Source organism: Lathamus discolor, chromosome 6, assembly GCF_037157495.1.
Source record: "Lathamus discolor isolate bLatDis1 chromosome 6, bLatDis1.hap1, whole genome shotgun sequence".
Taxonomy (NCBI): domain Eukaryota; kingdom Metazoa; phylum Chordata; class Aves; order Psittaciformes; family Psittacidae; genus Lathamus; species Lathamus discolor.
Window position 1 is genome coordinate 55,560,754 of NC_088889.1, and position 17,266 is coordinate 55,578,019.

General features: G+C 36.4%; 1 protein-coding gene across 1 annotated transcript in view; it reads right to left on the reverse strand.

Moving 5' to 3' along the window:
* OTOG (otogelin) overlaps positions 1 to 17,266 on the reverse strand; it is a 97,008-nt gene that overhangs the window by 45,030 nt on the left and 34,712 nt on the right. Inside the window, exons 21-30 of the mRNA XM_065685806.1 lie at positions 16,202 to 16,245; positions 14,568 to 14,721; positions 12,196 to 12,303; positions 8,551 to 8,689; positions 7,576 to 7,710; positions 6,496 to 6,642; positions 5,731 to 5,850; positions 4,758 to 4,874; positions 3,148 to 3,304; positions 2,113 to 2,139 (exon numbers count right to left, since the gene is read on the reverse strand). Of these exons, the coding sequence (XP_065541878.1) occupies positions 2,113 to 2,139; positions 3,148 to 3,304; positions 4,758 to 4,874; positions 5,731 to 5,850; positions 6,496 to 6,642; positions 7,576 to 7,710; positions 8,551 to 8,689; positions 12,196 to 12,303; positions 14,568 to 14,721; positions 16,202 to 16,245 (1,148 nt within the window). The remainder of the gene's footprint in view (positions 1 to 2,112; positions 2,140 to 3,147; positions 3,305 to 4,757; positions 4,875 to 5,730; positions 5,851 to 6,495; positions 6,643 to 7,575; positions 7,711 to 8,550; positions 8,690 to 12,195; positions 12,304 to 14,567; positions 14,722 to 16,201; positions 16,246 to 17,266) is intronic.

Below are 17,266 nucleotides of genomic sequence, written 5' to 3' on the forward strand. Positions count from 1 at the left end.
CACTAAACTATGATGACAACCAAAATAAAGCCAAACTCTTTCAGAAAATCCATGTTCTGAAGACTGTCCAAAATACCTATCTTCAATTTTCAAGATTCATGATTAGCTTTTGCTTTTCCTCCCTCTCATCCACTTCAGTTTCATAGTCATTTTATTAAAGTTATCTGACCTCTTTGTTATTTGATTTAGAAACAAACAATGTAGTACAGACCACCCTGGGATCCCTTCAAATTGTTTATTTGTATGGTTGAACTGATTACACATTCTTACTATTCTTTAAAACCTGTTTTATTAGTGTCTAAAGTGTTAGCCATTTTGCAGGGAATAGAAGGTTGTTAGCATCAAGTATCAGAGAACTCCTTGAAGAGCATAAATACAAACATAATCACTGGGAAGTAAGACAAGCCCATGCTAAACATGTACAGTGATGTCTGGTTACTTTCAGTGCAGGGATTTAAAATACATTTTATAAATTGCTTAAAACATTCAGTGATCTGGAAATGTTAACGTAAGTTTAAGTCTGATACCTCAGGCCCATCCAAAACTTGAGAAACCACAGCTACCAGCTGAGAATTTCCCCTTACCAAAGACAAAAGGTTTCTGCTCCTGCTTCTAGTAGGATGGGAACTATTTCACTCTGGATTCATGACAAAGTTACATAAAGAAAACCTCTCCCTGGTCTAAGACATTTTCTTAACTTTACTGTATCCAAAACTAAGTAATCATCAGGAATGCTTCCATATTTGAGGTAGAAAATAAAATCTTCAGGATAGAGATTTTTTTCCCCCTCAGTTGAAGCTCTGAAACATCTGACATTGAATACTGATGAGCTGGATTAGCAAACAGTAGCAGGATATAAAGGGAGAAGTTTACAATACCATGTTTATTAAAAGTTGGTCACATGCAAAACTCTCCACCATTTCTGTCAGTAAGAATTGAGTAACAAGTAAAACTAATAAAGCACTATGAAAGTATATAATCTAACTTCACTACTACCACTGATAGAGGCACCACACTTTCAATCTTTTACAAGTGCAATAAGATTATTTAGCATCTATTTCATTGATAAAACAAATAAAAAAAAAGAAATGTAAAACTGCAATCACCTCTTATATTCAATGGGCTTTTATTTAAATTAAAGGCTTAGATTTAGATACAATTCCACTGCATTAGAAATTTGACCCCACTCCAAGTATTTTCAGCAATCAGTATATGAGAAAATGCAAATTTATTGGCAATATTGTTTGGGCCTGGCACATTTCATTAAGTCTCCTCTAATTTAAACTCAGTTCCTTTCTGAGATTATCCTGGGGGTGAGCTGCTGCAATATAGAATCTAACAGAAGACCAAAATATCACAAACCATCTGGATAGACAGGCTTCTACACGAGCTTGATAAAAAAGTCATGCAATAAATAGCAGGAGTTCTGACCATTCCTCACATCAGGATGGCTTGCATGCTACACCTAACTATGCAGACACTTGCAATTTAACTTCAAAATAGTCTGAATATGCATTCCAGTGTTAACACAGCAGTACAGTACCCAGTACAGATTCAAAGTTTCCTCTAGCACCTTGCACAAGTTTTGCAACTCTTTCTGAGAGCCGTTTCAGTGCAGCAGCAGTGGTTGCTGCTCAGGAACTTGAAGCTCAGTCAGACATACCTAAATGGAGAGTTAGTCCCCATTTGGGCACAAAAGTTGTAATGTCTTACTAGTTAGCTCCCTCTGGAGGCTGCACAGGGTTCAAGATTGGTTTAAAGGACCCACAGGGTATCAGTTTTCAACTGCACTATGCCTGAATCAAGTACTGCCTCTAGAACTAGCAAGTTGAATATTAATTACTTACTGATTGAATTGTTTAATCATGATCCATAAAAGAAAATAAAATTAGTTAAATGTGTATTCCTGGGAAAGGCCCAGGAATAAGAAAGTTAATGAAATCAAAAGCCTTTTACAAAGCAAAATAAATGACTAGAACAGAATCTTGGTTATTTAAAAAATAAATTATTCACAACTGTTTTAATTAACACAATTATTTTCATACAAGGTTCTAACAGTTATATAAAGAAAGCAAAGATTATTGAAATTTTATAAGCTCCTTTAGGACTTACCTTTGTTGAAATATTCACAATCGTAAGCTAAAAAATAAAAGGAAAAGAAAGGCAGTTGTGGGCATTCTGCAGATATACAGGTTTTCTATTACCCTTCACAATTAAGCGGTAAATCAAAAGCACAAATATTTTAAAAAATCTTGCCAAATAATTACTACTTTAAATAAAATACTAATTTAAACGACACTGTTTTAAATAAAATTACAGTTTTCTAGCAGGAAATATGAAGCTTACATATCTACTGCTGTCTTTTTGTGACCTCTAGTGGTTATGACTAAACTCTGCTGTCTTTTTGTGTTCCCATTAAAGCATTCATGTAGTTTCATTAAAAACTAGGAGTAACCCTCTTGATCTATGGCCAATTTGATGTGCATCTTTGAGCAAGCTGCAAGCTCTCTCTACACAACTGCAAAGTCAGAAAATATTTCCTCCCATTCTTTCTGTTGTGTCTGCTTGATCACATCCTTGGGGAAATGACTGTTTCTCATTATGTGTTTGCACTAGATACTTTTGAAAAAGGCCTCAGATCTTTTTAAAACTTCTAAGCATTGTTGAATAAGAATGCAAAGGTAATCACAAAGTCCTGCTTAAAAACCTACTTGTTTTTCTTCAGAAGACCTTTGTTTCACTCTAGCTCTGGTGACAATAGTAAGACAGCTATGTTTTCTAGACCCTGTTAAGTAGTGAAGTCCTGAAGATGGAAATTACTTGAGCTGGTGACTTTGTAACTTTGGTTTGAAGGAAGCATTCCATATCCCAATATAGGCTTGCCATGATTTTTCCTTTCATATCATAGGACAAGGAGTTAAAAAGCAGAGAGTACCACCCAGAAATATGGACAGAAATGTGTAATCCAGATAGACCAAAATGAACACAGACGACAGTGAGAGGCACCCACTCATATTTCCACCAGCGTGGCTTAGTGATTCAGTTCATGACCTCAGGTAACTTAATATGATTGATTGATTTTTCAGGTCTGGGTTTCATGAATGCAGACAGTGGCAGCCACTGGCAATGCTAGTTAAGTAAACTTACGACACACTCTAGGAGACCTCCAGTCTACAGCAACTCCATGCTGGCAGCACTGATGGGCATATGCTGATACACTTGTACAGAAACACTCACAGTCACCTCCTTGGTTACAACCACAGGTATCTGTCAAGCAGTTTGAGTAAAACCAGGTGACATCAATCTGGAAAAATAAATACCACTTATAAAAAATATTCATATAGACACAGACAACAATCACTTTGATACAAAGCTACGACTCTTTCAAAATTTAATATGTAAGACTTTGAAGCATGAAAGATTTTAATTTTAATGTTTTCTGAAATACAAGGTAAAGAGTTTATTAGAACACATCATGAAATCTTGCACAATACTTAGTAACACAATTAAATCAATGACCCATTAAGAACATGCACACTAAGATGTTCATGTGAGCCTGTGTTTTATATGGTTTTGTAATATTTAAACCTTAATAAACTACAAAAGCTTATGACAAAAAGAGAAACTCTCTCTAAACTGATCACAAATCAATAAAGCGCAGAAATGTTAAGAAAGAGATATACATAAAATGTAAGAAATAACAGACAAAAACCCCCTCTTTACATGTGAGTGGTTCATTCTCTTCGTATTATTAAACAATTTCACAAGCAAATTTGTGATTTTTCTGTTAGATTATTTTGAAGTTTTGTCTTAAGTGACAAAATTCCAAAGAAAACTCTCAAAGCTGATTTGCTTATTGAATTGTTACACATTCTGCATGGATTTACACTTGACTAATACTTCCAAACTGATAAGGGATTTAGTTGCTCCCTACCTTACACAGTGGACTAAGCTGACATTACATTAATACAACTTTAATATCAACCCCCACTGTCTTCAAAAATAATATACAAAGCAACTCTGCAAGACTCCTGGTTGTCCTTCATATGAAATCTCCTTTTTCCCTAGGAAGCATTCTAACACTTACACTCTTTAAGCCATGCACATCGTGTCAATACCTGAACATCTTGAGATATGTCATTTTCCATATATGGAAATAGGTTGTCCCCTGTCCCCCCCTTCTCCAACCAAACCTGAGCCTCTTGGCTGTCAGAAAATGTTGATTGGCACATTTATTTCCTTAGGTAGTTGCCTGAGTGAGGAGAGATATGCATTTTTTTATCTAGGAACAAGCTCTTCACATCTGATGTTACCTAGCAGAAGCTGTCAGTTTATTTAAATGTGGTCTGAAAAATGTGCATACTGTGTAATACATTTGAGCAAAACAAAGCAAAGGTTATGCTGATGCAAATAGTGATTGGGATGAAAAAGAAAAAAAAAAAAACACCACAAATTGGGTATAATTTTGGCTGAATTCATTAAGAAGATGACTACCAGTATTGTAGAATGTTAAACTGGTACCAAAGTGGCTTGCTGTCTAGCTTAGCTAAGTGAGGATAGACCAGTTAAACATTCATGTTTTAGAATCAGAATCGCTATGGGTTAGCCTTTCTTTGTAATCTGTTTTTCTCTAGTAGTCAAAATTATTATGCTACAGAAGACAAGATGAAGGTTCAAAGTGATGCAAGTTGAAGAGTAGAGTTTCTCTCTAGTGATATGTTCACCTTCATATCTTTCTACACATGACCACAACTCACCACTGGATGGCAAGTTTCAAATGCTTCACTTAACAGTATTCCACATTCCTTCTTGGCAAATGGCTCTCTGAGGGGATTCAAACTGCATGGATTTCGAATGTCAGAGCTGTCAACACACTTAACCAGAAAGCAAAATTAAGGTGAGAAACATGTTTCATAACCACTTTGCGTTTGAACTTGTGAAGCATAGCTTTGGGTTTTTTCTTGGAGTTGTTTTGTTTTCTTTTTTTTTTTTTAAAGAGATGTAAACCACAAAGCAAATACATCACATATGAAACTAAAGCCAGACTAAGATATGGAATTAAAAGGGGATGCTAATCTGCAGAAAAGCAAAAGTACACAATATGAAGAAATGTTTCATTAGCCTGAGAGCAGCACGAAAACACTTCTGTACATACAGGTCTAAACAGTTCTTACGCCTGAATAGTCTAGCTTACATAAGCAAAAAAGACCACTCAGAGGACATGAATGGGTCAGAAACAACAGAAATAACAACTATAACTGTTAGGAAGGAACTTTTCTGTGAACCCCGCTAAACACATGACGTTAAAAATAGTTCCATTTTTAATTTTACAGCATATGAAAGCATGTTTTTTTCTTTCCACTGCTGTGGTTTCACAGTTAAATAACTCCCAGCTAGGAAAGATCAGCTAAACTGACAACAGTCTAAAGTGAACCCATAATTGTTCCATTCTGTAAAAAAATTACTACTTTACTGTTCAAACATCTTCAAAAACACTTGCAGATTCATACTACTGTACAGCATTTTCCTCTACACAACAGCACTGTGTTGAAAAAAAAGGAGATTATTTTCTTCTCGTTAATGGATTAGGACATCTCTAACAACGAGATTGTTATTTGCATTGCTGCCTGCCTGATACTTCCAGGAAGTATCATATCATTTCCTTCTAGGTAAATTAGGTGAAGTAACAGCAAAAAATCTACTAGCAGACATATTCTTTTTACTATGTACCTCTACAGCTGTCCAGCTGTTTCCAAACTCTTGTGAGTTTGTTAATTCAAAATTATCTGGAGTCCTCAATTCATTGACTGTCTTCAAATCAAAATTTCCACATAATCCAGTCAATTCACCCTGGGAAAAAAAGATATACACACATATATATTAAAACCCACCACATTTCCCCTGACACAAAACACTATAAGCCATGACCATTTTCAAAACTTGCTTCTTAAGCTCCTGTCTTCATCTGCTTAATTATAAATTTGACAGGATTTAATCCCTTTCAGCTAAATTTCAGCCAAATTTCACCCAAAACAGTTCAGCAATTTGTGATAATAAAGCTACAGAAAATATTTTACTTTGACAACACCAATATTATTTCTTTTCAACTAACTATCTCCAAACCTTCAAGAAAGGAGCTGATCTTTTTTTCAAGGAAGTGACCTGTTTGCTAGCTATGTGCTTTTTTTATGCTTCAGCAAAACAACTGCACCAGTCATATAAGAAATCAGTATTGAAGGAGAATGTTGCCCAAAGATACTTGTTTCTTTTGTTATAGAATTCAGACAGTAAATAGGAACTAAAAAAATATTTTAATTGACAAGGTAGTTGATGTTTCTCTCCTTGACTGAGAGATTGTGAGAGACTCTCCTTCATGACTTCTGAGAGATCATGAGAGATTGTCTATTCTGCAAATACTAACGTCTTAATAAAACTTATATAAACGCCTCAAAGAGATGAGAGCCTCAGGCAATAAGAACGTTGACTTCCACTTACCTGCCACTGATGACCCATCTGAACATGAACTGTTGTTCTCTGATCCCAGAGGATGGTGATGTGCTCATCAGGAAAATAAACAACAGTGAAAAATCCAGCTTTCCACACCTGCATTTTCTGTAGTTCATCTATGTAACTAGATAAGCTCTGTCCAAAATAAAACAAGTCAGCTTATAATGGAAGTAATGTCTTCACAAAATGTTCATTTAACAGGAAATGAAACACCTAAATAAAATTCATGGTGCTGACAAAAGTCAATAAACTGACAGAAGGGCACAGAGGCTTAAATGATTAAAAAAGTGGTGTGGATTTTGATTGTGAACTATGTTGTATTTTTATATTTTTGCTATTTTAAAAGTTGATTTTCTATCAAATTTAAAGCATGGGTAATGGCAACTGGAGCTCCTTGAAAAAAGGAATTATCTAGATATGCCCAAAGATTGTCATCTTATTTGTGTAAGGCATTCTTCCCGCTGTCTAATAACAATCAGATTCTAAGTTATTTGTAGCATGGACTAAGATATCTGGTTTAACTGCAGAATACCTCACAGAAAGTGACACAACTTCCTTTGTATAGTCAGTCTATTGACTGTAAATAGTAGTATTTATACTAAAGTTACTAAAACCACTAAATATTTACAGCAATAGCTTGCAGTTTGGCCAAAACAAAAATGAAATCCAGGCTGTGGAGGATAAACCAGAGATTGCAATTTATTTTATTTTAAACTGTATAGGAATATTCCTCCTATGCATTCCGGACCAGACTAAACTCCTAGTCCTAGTGGAAATAATAGCAAAGCTCCCAGTGACTTCAAAATATTTGGATTTTTCCAAAGACACTAAATAGGAATTAAGTCTAAACAAAAGAACAACAATTATCTCATCTAATATTTTCGTTAAATACAGACAAGATTTTGTTTAAGGTTTTGTTGACCAATCTAGATGTGATCAGCATTCACAGCTATGATATTCACACCTCTGCTACTCACATGGCACAGTAAGTTTTTGCTAATGAAAGTTGAAAAACCCCAGAGAGGTACATATGCTACCTTTCGATCAGTGTTAAAGACTGAAACTTACTGGATTTCCAGATTCATCATCAAATATTAAAAAAGATTTTCCAACATTAATGAAAATGTTTTTCCTGCAAATCATTCCGGTATTAAAGCAGTTAACATTCTCTATAATAACAGAAAGATTGGTTGAAGAAGTACCCTAGGGAAAAAAAAAAAAAAAAAAAATTGAAATGGCCACTTTTAAATATACTGACATAAATATTTAAATCACATAGCAGAAACTACGGAGTATAATTATTATGTAATGTATGATTGAGGGGTTCAGATGTAATTTATTTTTCTCCTTCTTAGTAGCTGATGCAGTGCTGTGTTTTCAACTTTAGTCTAAGGACAATGCCAATAACACACCAGTGTTTTAGCTGTTGCTAAGTAATGCTTACCCTGATCAAGGACTTTTTGGTCTCATGCTCTGCCAGTGAGGAGGGGCATTTGAAGCCAGGAGGGCGCAGAGACAGGACACCTGACCCAAACTAGCCAAAGAGGTATTCCATACTATAGCACATCATGCCCTGTCTATAAATGAGGGGGAGTTACTTGGAAGGATTAGATCATTGCTTGGGTCGGGCTGGGTATCGCTTGGTGGCTGGTGAGCCATTGTACTGCGCCTTACTGCTGGTTATTCTTGCTTCCCTTTTTAGTTTTATATTCTTTCTCCCTAACATTATTATTAGTATTAGTAGTAGTTTTGCATTATACTTTAGTTATTGGAAAGGTCTTATCTCAACCTGTGCGATTTACATTCTTTTGATTCTCCTTCCCATCCCACCAGGAGCTCGGGGGAATAAAGGGGGAATTGAGCAAGAGGCTGCATGGCTCTGAGCTACTGTCTGGGCTTAAACCATAACAATGACTCAAAGTCTAACCAACATCAAAGCTTTAAAAAGAGTATGATGAACTCAATAAAACGGTCAGATAGGAAATAAGTAGAAGGGGAGTTTTTAAATCCAGTTTTAGAGAGGTTTTACAAAAGAAGTCTCACCTTAACTAGGTAAACCTTACAAGTTCCAATAAAGTCAAAAGTTAGTCCATCAAATGTTCTGTAATGCCGATCCCCATACGCAGTACACATTGATGGGCAAGGATGGAAGGTGCATTGAAATGATCCATGCTGGCAAATGCTGAAAAATGTATGACCAATAATGGTAGTATCAATTGTAACCACAGGTAAATGATTACAGCTATTGCACTGAGAAGCAAAAACACAAAAGCCATGCAGGTATGATGACTGCAGACAAAAGCATTTTGGAATGCTTAACTAGAAGCAGCATGTATAAATTGATTCTCTAGAATAAAAATTTGCATCTTGAACTCATACAGTCCATGTTTCTTCCTGTTAGAATTTATAAGTTCTAGAAAATACAAACACCAAAAGGGCATTTCTTTGTTTAAACAAGAAAACAAGAATTACTACCCAAATAATACAATTTATTCTCTAATAACTCATATCAATGATATACCACAAGTTTTCCTTTTCAGCTTCTCACAGAACATTTGTTTCTATACGAGCTGAATCTTAGAATCAACAAGCAATATGCCCTGTTGCTACAGTCATTATGCACTCTCTGCTTGAACGAGAATTTCACAGTACAAAGGAAAAAATTCAGTACCCTATTTTAGTTCTTAGGCTCCTTTTTCTTTCAGATGCCCAGATATCACTCCAAACCCTAGCCAGTTTAGGAGGTTCCAGAACAGTTCAAGTTCTGTCTATGGCCACCCTAAGCATCAAAATGCTTTCATCACACATACACTGACTATTCAGACCTTTCTGAATTACCTTTGGTTTGTAACTGCCTAACAGTGAGGCTTTGCAGTACTGGATACTACGTCTCTTTCTGCATATCCCTCTTGCAATCTAAATAACATTTTCACAAACAATGTGGGATTTAAAAATGATGGCCAGAATTTTCTCTCGTGTATCCACTGCTTGTATTTTATATAACGACACATACAAGACCACTAAGCACATGGCTAAAATAAAAGTCTGACATGTGGAAAGTGTTTGCTGTACCAAAGCACAGGTATGTAGCAGTAGGACTCACCCACCTAACTCTAGTCATATTAAAGCAGTACCTAAGGCAGGTAACTAATCAAGCTGATGGAGAGAGGCAAATAGAAGAAAGTATATTTGGACAAACAGAATAAGTGCTGCTTCTCATGCTCTCTGCAAGATATTAAGGTTTAGGTTTACCTTTTTTTTTTTTTTTAAGACTATTCAAATATTCCTCTACATGCTTTTATGCTACAGACTCATGCAGAATCATTTCTTAACATGCAAAGAGTAGGGAGCTCCTTTGCATACTTTTTCAGGTGTCTTAACACATTTACAGTTACAAGGAATGGCTTAAGAGGTACAGAATGTTTTCAAAGTCCTCTGCACCAGTTTTGTTTCATATTAAGTGAACTAACATTTAGTTATCAGAATCTAGAGTTTCAGTCAGAAAAGCAGAGCTACTTCCAAACTTTGCGTCTTCCAAACTTTGATTATCTTTTTTAAAAAAGGTATCTCCAAGAAGTACTTAAGAACATTTGCTCAATGGTCTCAAAGTACGACAGCAAACCAGCACAGCTAATTGCACCAACTACCTTACCTTGCTCAGCAGAGCACCAAAATGCCACTCTGATAGTTTCAGTTAATGCAGTAACCTTTTGTGTTTAATCTCACCAGCACATGCTATCAATTTCAAGCAGTTGCACTGAAAACCAGACTTAAGAAACCAGTAGTTCATCCAGACCCCAAAGCTTAGGTTAAAAGTTCCTGGCACTCCACTGGTAGTTTTGACAATTTAAGAAATTATTTTGCTATTTTACTGCTCAACAGAAAAATCATAACAACAGTTGTGTAGCTAATACTACATCAGACATTAATAAGATGATATTTAGTATGAATGTACACTATTTCTGTGTACTACATAACACTAATGTCATTATAACTGCTAAAAGAGCCGAAGTGGGCTGGTTTGCACAGGAGTATTCCCACACTTTGCATGAGCAAAAATGTGCATTTACTTTAACATATCAAATACACCCCTGCATACACACAAGGAGTCTCAAAGACTTTATACACTTCATATCAAGCAGAGGTTGTTGCAGACTTCCCATCTGCCAGTGGAAAACTCACTGCCAAAAAGCCTTATCACTTAATATTATCACTTAACCTATATTTGTTTCTGGACATGGAAGTCTAGAAAAGCCATGACAGCCTGAAGGATTTGTACATGAATTAATGGGCCTGGCCTCACAAGAAAAAAGAGAGAAGGCTAAATATCCAGTATCTTTCTGCCTGCACTGCTGCTGCCTTTGGTGAAGTCTCATATTGATTAAATGGGATATAATAGTTCTTTCTGATGCAAGCAATCCCACACCAGGTCCAATTGGAGAGGCCTTTAGAAATAAGGGGGTGAATAACCCGGGTCGCTTTACCTGCCTGCCCAGTGGAGATGGCTTGTAAGTCGCTTCACCAGTCGACCAAAGGGCTAGAAATATCTTCTAGAGCAGATACTGAGGACCTGACGAGAGGCAGAGGTAGCAGTCAGCACAAGGCTGGAGCGGGCAACAACATCCAGACAAGGCAGTGATTAGTGCTGACTGGACAAGCCTTCACTGTACTAGGTTATACTGAGCTATGTAGGCCAGGAGCAGTAGTTTACCAGGTGACACCAGTTAAATATTCCTGGTAAGCTAAAATAATGGGACAAAAGGCAGGAAGACAGAGAAGCTGGAGGCTACACCACTACCATAGTATCTTGATGCTTGACAGTACAGCTTATCTTTCTGAGGCTTTTGTAAGACAAATAGTGCTGCTTAGTGCCAGCTTGCAACATTCAACTGTGGTCAGAGAAGAAAAACAGGCAGAGACCACCAAGAAACAAGTTTGCCTTAGGATCATGCAGATGGGGTATATTTTAATATCTTAGCTATCGTGAAGCTTATTAAAATGGTAGTGTATGATGTTCTACTGAGAGTGCCCAAGGAAATTTTGCAGAGTAATGTAGCTGTAGGGCATGTGCTGCATTTACAACACTGGATAGTAAATGGAATAGGTTTCTGCATGTATTTGAGTGATCCTATCAACCTGTCTACTGGAACACTTCCTTTTAAAGCCATTGATTCATCAGTATCCATACACACAAAATTAGCAACCAATTTATCTGTTACTATGCTCAGTATTCCCCTTCATTTATCATTGTAGTGGGTGCATGCTTATGGCCACAAGATCATGTATTGGGTCCCTAGACTGCTAGGACTCAAAGCTAAATATGAAAACAAATAAGTATAAAGCTCTAACAAATGTCATTCAGGTGTAATAATTGAAGGATTTTACTTGTAGCTTAGGAACACTAGACAAAGAATATTTGATTGCCTTGAAATAAAATACTTTTACAAATCAAGCTTTACAAAAACCAAATCCCAAATAGCTATAATTTTGTATGCAAAAGCTCCTTGAATCAAACAACCCTAAAAAAAGTCATTTTCATAGCTCTTTGAACAAATGTAAATACAAAATTAGGGTAGATTATTTACTGAAATCTGGTGTGAAATTAGTAATTAAAAAACATGAAGGAATAATCAATTCATAAATAAACAACTAAAATCAAATAATCATCCTAAACAGATCTCTGCTTACCATGTATGACAGGAAGAAATTACTTTGTCACCTGGAAAGTATTCCTTTCCTTTCCATGAACACGGACATTCATCTGCATCCAAGCACACATCCCCATGTTTAACAAGACTATAAAAAAAAAAAAGAAATACAGAACAAAAATACATGCATTCAGCAGAAGTACACCTGGTATCTAGATACAACAACATTTTCCTAGACTTTCACATTACTAACATTATTATTATTATTGAAAAACAATTAATATTTTAAATATTCTGAAATTGAAAAGGCATAACTTTATTAATGATTATATAAGTAATTTGGTAATTTCCTTTCACAGGAAAGTGAATCTTTGGTAAGTGCTAGCACTTCCAACACTAGCATTTTCGCCACTAACCCCATGAAGACTTATTCATTAACAAATTAATTTTAAAGTCTGGGAAACTAAGATTTTTCCAGACCACCTCTACATTTCACCAAATTTATTGTAACTCAGACAATTAACTTCCGTTTAACTGAAGACAATAGATCTAAGATATATGGGAGCCATCATGCCCCTTTGCACTAGTGGTATGTGTTTTTACTATTAAATAAGCCCTGAGCCATGGACAAGAGATAATGGCTGTAAGGCACATCCATGACAAACTGGGTGATGACACCGTTTTGCTTCCGAGGTATCCGAAAGGAAAGATTTCTATTTATCATGGAACATTTTATTTACTGATATTAATGAACTGGTAATTTTTGTACTGCAACTTACATTCTTCTTCGTTGTGCTAATTATCAGATAGAAATTTGCCACGCTGTAGCTCCTCTTAATGAGGACTTGCTGACATCATAAACTCCCGTCCCCATTAAACTGAGAAACTATAATTTTCACTCAGGGTACGTGAAGTGTTCTTTGTAATACATATTTAATTTATATTGTGTCTCTTGAAGACAACCAACTGTGAAACTGAAATTCCCACTGGTTGAAAGCTGCTCAGAACTGAACAGGGCACATTCAGACAAAGAGCATCACACTGACAAAGTAACACTAAATACAGTTTTTTCCTCACCTTCTTACCCTGGCTAAAACAAGCGATAACAGCTTTCTCTCTTGTAAAGCCAAGCAAATGGATAGATTTCAATGATCTAAGAATTCACCACAAATACTGCACAGAGAGGCTGTACACAGCTCCTCTTTGAAGTATCAGATGTTTTTCTTGATGCTTATACTTACTCTCCAAACTACAATGAACTGCAAAGATCCAAGGACACCTATGACTTCACTACACTGAAGATGCAGTTACTATTTTATTATCTATAGCTTTACTCATTCACGGAAACACAAATACATAAATAGTTGGCAAGGGCATCATTAGAAGCAATGTGCCACCTGTGAGTCAAAAACGTCTTTGCTTCTGCAAAACCCACAAATCTGGACCAGAACACTAAAAAATAACTCTCTCAGCTTCCAGCAGTGCAGTTTTCACCAGGCTTTGTATTGCACAGCTCTTTTTACTTCCTTGGGAAACAGCCTATTGCCAACTGATTTATGCAGCCATGAAGACTTTTGTCCCAAGAACAAAACATCTGCATAGAGTTTCAGGGAGGTAAAAAGAATTAAATAAGCAGCAGGTAACATTCCTAATACCAGAATTCCACCACTACCCATTACTTCCCTAAACAGAAAACAGTATAAACTAGTATTTAAAAACCAACAGGTGTCAATAATATTGCTGTAGCACCTAATGGTTTCCTTGTTTCAAAACTTCATTACAGTTACAGGCTACCACAGCTTTCAGTTTACTATCTTTTTATAGCTCTATTGTGTGAGAACATTAAGCGAGGAAAAAGAAACAAACCTAAAAATTCTTATTAGGTTGAATTGCTCCAAATACAGTAGACTTCAAATGAGCTATTTCAACACAGTTTGACAGAGGATCTGGCTCTTACTCTTTGTTCTGAGGCATAAACAGTAATTTTAGGGTAATACTACTCAAAAACTTCTTAGCTAATGTGCTTAAGAGACTAAATCCAATCAAAACCAATGTAACTTAAACACATGATTTCTATTTTTATCTTCAAAAATGTCTGCAATACAGTGCTTGATTCCAAAACACAATGGCAGCTCATCTGCACATTTTCAGCACAAATCCCTGAGAAAATATCATTTTGGTGGAGACGATACTGAAAGTAATGCCCTAGAATGAAGAAATATGCCTCCCCCAGTGTCCAAAAATGAAGTCAGGTATCTGAAAAAAACTGTCTAGGTAAGTCTGGGTCACACCTTGACACACCAAATTCCCCAAGTAGAAACGTATTATGTCATCAGAATTAATTGTTCAATCACTAATGAAGGTGATCATCTGTGTTTGCGCACAGAAAGATGCAAATCTGTCTGTACTCACCCAGGTGGGCAGACGCAACCGGAAACGCAAGGAAGGTGTGCTGAGAAAGTGAGGTTTAACAGCTGATTCTCACAAGTTCTCTCTCTGCTAAGTTCAGGATCAATTTGTGGATTACTGCAGTTAATATAAATCTGTCCAACTGGGCAGCTGTGTGCTGAGGGGAAAAGTTGACAAACATATTAGTCTTCATGCCTGAAATTTTGTATTTCGTAAAGGTGCATTAGATTTAGATTGAGAATATGTAACGCAAAGGTGTATCATCCAGTAACATCTGACTACCTGTCTCTCTTGAGCATAGTTAACTTCACAGAACCCCTCTAAATCACAGAATCACAGAATGGTTTGGGTTGGAAGGGACCTTAAAGATCATCTTTCCAACCTCCTTGCCATGGGCAGCGACACCTTCCACTAGACCACGTTGCTCAAAGCCCCATCCAGCCTGGCCTTGAACACTTTCAAGGATGGGTCAGCCACAGCTTCTCCGGGCAACATCTTACAGTGCCTCACCACTTTCTTTTCTTCTAAACGTCTAATCATAATCTACCCTCTTACAGTTAAAGCCATTCCCTCTTTCCTATCCCTACATTCCCTTGTAAAATCTCATATAAAATACTGAAATTAATATATTCATTTAGTAAGGGGCATGACTTTCTAAACAGTCAGGATTCAGCCCTCTGAAACAGAAATGCAAAGTGCTACCAAGAGAGAATCAGAAATCAACAGAAGGCAAAAAAAAAGAAAAATATATCAAGAAGAGGTCTGAGAGCTAGGTGTGATGTTCCATGCCTTAGTCACTATGAATAAAACAATTCAATTGCAAAATGCTTTTGGGTTGCACTTAGCATACTTTGTATAGTTAACACAAATGCCTGAAGCAGTGGCAGTGTTTTAAAGTTGTTTTGGTTGGTTGCTAGGGTTTTGTGTATTTATTAGGGAGAGAGGTTCTGGCTAACTGTCAAATCAGTACAACCACTACCTTCAAGTGCATGGGGAAGAGATTTCTGCTAAAGGCCAAAGAGCTGGTAATTTTAGAGCTGAAACCTCAAATGAAAGTCTTTCTTAATGATGTAAAAGGAGCATTAGAACAACAATAGGGACCATAATACTCAATCATATGTAAAATATACTGTAATACAAAAAAGCACTTGCTACATTCTTTTACTTGAGTATGACACAAGATATATTATTCTTCCATATTTCAATTATTCTCAAGCTTTATGAAGGGAAAGAGCAAATATCTGTGAAAAATTACTGCCAGTGTTCAGCTCCTACAATCACATTTTATGGGGCAAAGCTAACCTGTTTGTCCTTCTGACATTCTGCTCTTTGTCATGTAGCTAAGCTTACTTATATAAACAATCAAAAAAAAAAAAAAAAGAAAAAAAGTATTTAAAAGCACAGGAAAAAAAAGGTTGCTCAGATTTAGCAGTATTTTGGACAGTTACACTGCTGATTCTCACCAGCCTTTCTTCCAATCACCAAAACATGTAATTCCTAAATGATCAATCCCCTCCTGCGAGTACATGCATTTGTACATGTTGTGCTTTCTTCTACTACAAATAACAGGTTCCACAGAGATTAGAGAATATATATTCATTTGACCTGAATATCTTTTCACCTCTCTCTTCACTCACCCATTATGTTGTTATCACAATTCATTATTCCATCCCTGCAATGGCTGCAATAAAAACACATGAAGGTGTCATAAGAGCCAGGAAGATCTAAAAATATGAATGTTTAATACAGAAGCATTCAGTATGAGGCAACACAAAGTAACTGTACAAGTATTTGCACTGAACCTCAGAATTCTGAATAAAGTGTGCAGGGAAGTATGGAGCAACATAACACTGCCCCTGTCTAATTCCAACCAAAATTATCCAGTCCTTTTATAAAATGGTAGCAGATCTGATAGCAACTCAATGTCAGGGAAAAATGTAGCAATGCTGGCTTAATTTCAGGTCCTGTGTTTCACTAGAGAACCTGAGCCCATGAACTCCAGCACTGTTCTCCATTCTTTTGCAGTGGCTAGGATGTCCCCAGAACACTCACTGCTTGTCAGCAGATTAAGAATTGAATTCTGTATGTGCTACAGACACTGCTGTCACGTTTGGAGGTGTGTCTGAACTCCTAAGTACTGCACGAAAAGTGGGCAAGGACTTCACAGCATAACGCAGCCAACAGACAAAGCAGTGTTAAAGCGAACTGAGAGTGAGGCATGATAGGGAACACAAATGCTGATAAAATGCTGGAATCACAATGAAAATATTTCAAAGAACTGGCTGAGAACAGAGAAAGAAAGCTACTCCATAGACAAACATGAGAAGAAATTCAAGTTTGAAAGTTGAAGTTCAAAAAAGGAAGCAACTGATAAGATGGAGAGTGCATAATAAAGATCATAATTGCTTCTAATAAAAAAAAAGCAGTGACAGATTAAAAATAATACGTTGTGCACATTGTTTCCAGTTCATCCACACATACAGTCCTATACAGTTCCTAATGTGTTACTTAGCACAAGGCAATTCGAAGGAGCTTGAAAGCCTTTCCTCCCAACAGATATGTATAAAGCCTTATTAAAACATGGCAAGCAAATTCATGACTAAATAGGAAATACAGATTTCTTATCTTCAAGACTAGTAGCTGTAAACCAGTAGATACGTTTTTAATTAACAGATTCACATGAAACATAAGCTGCCAGATTC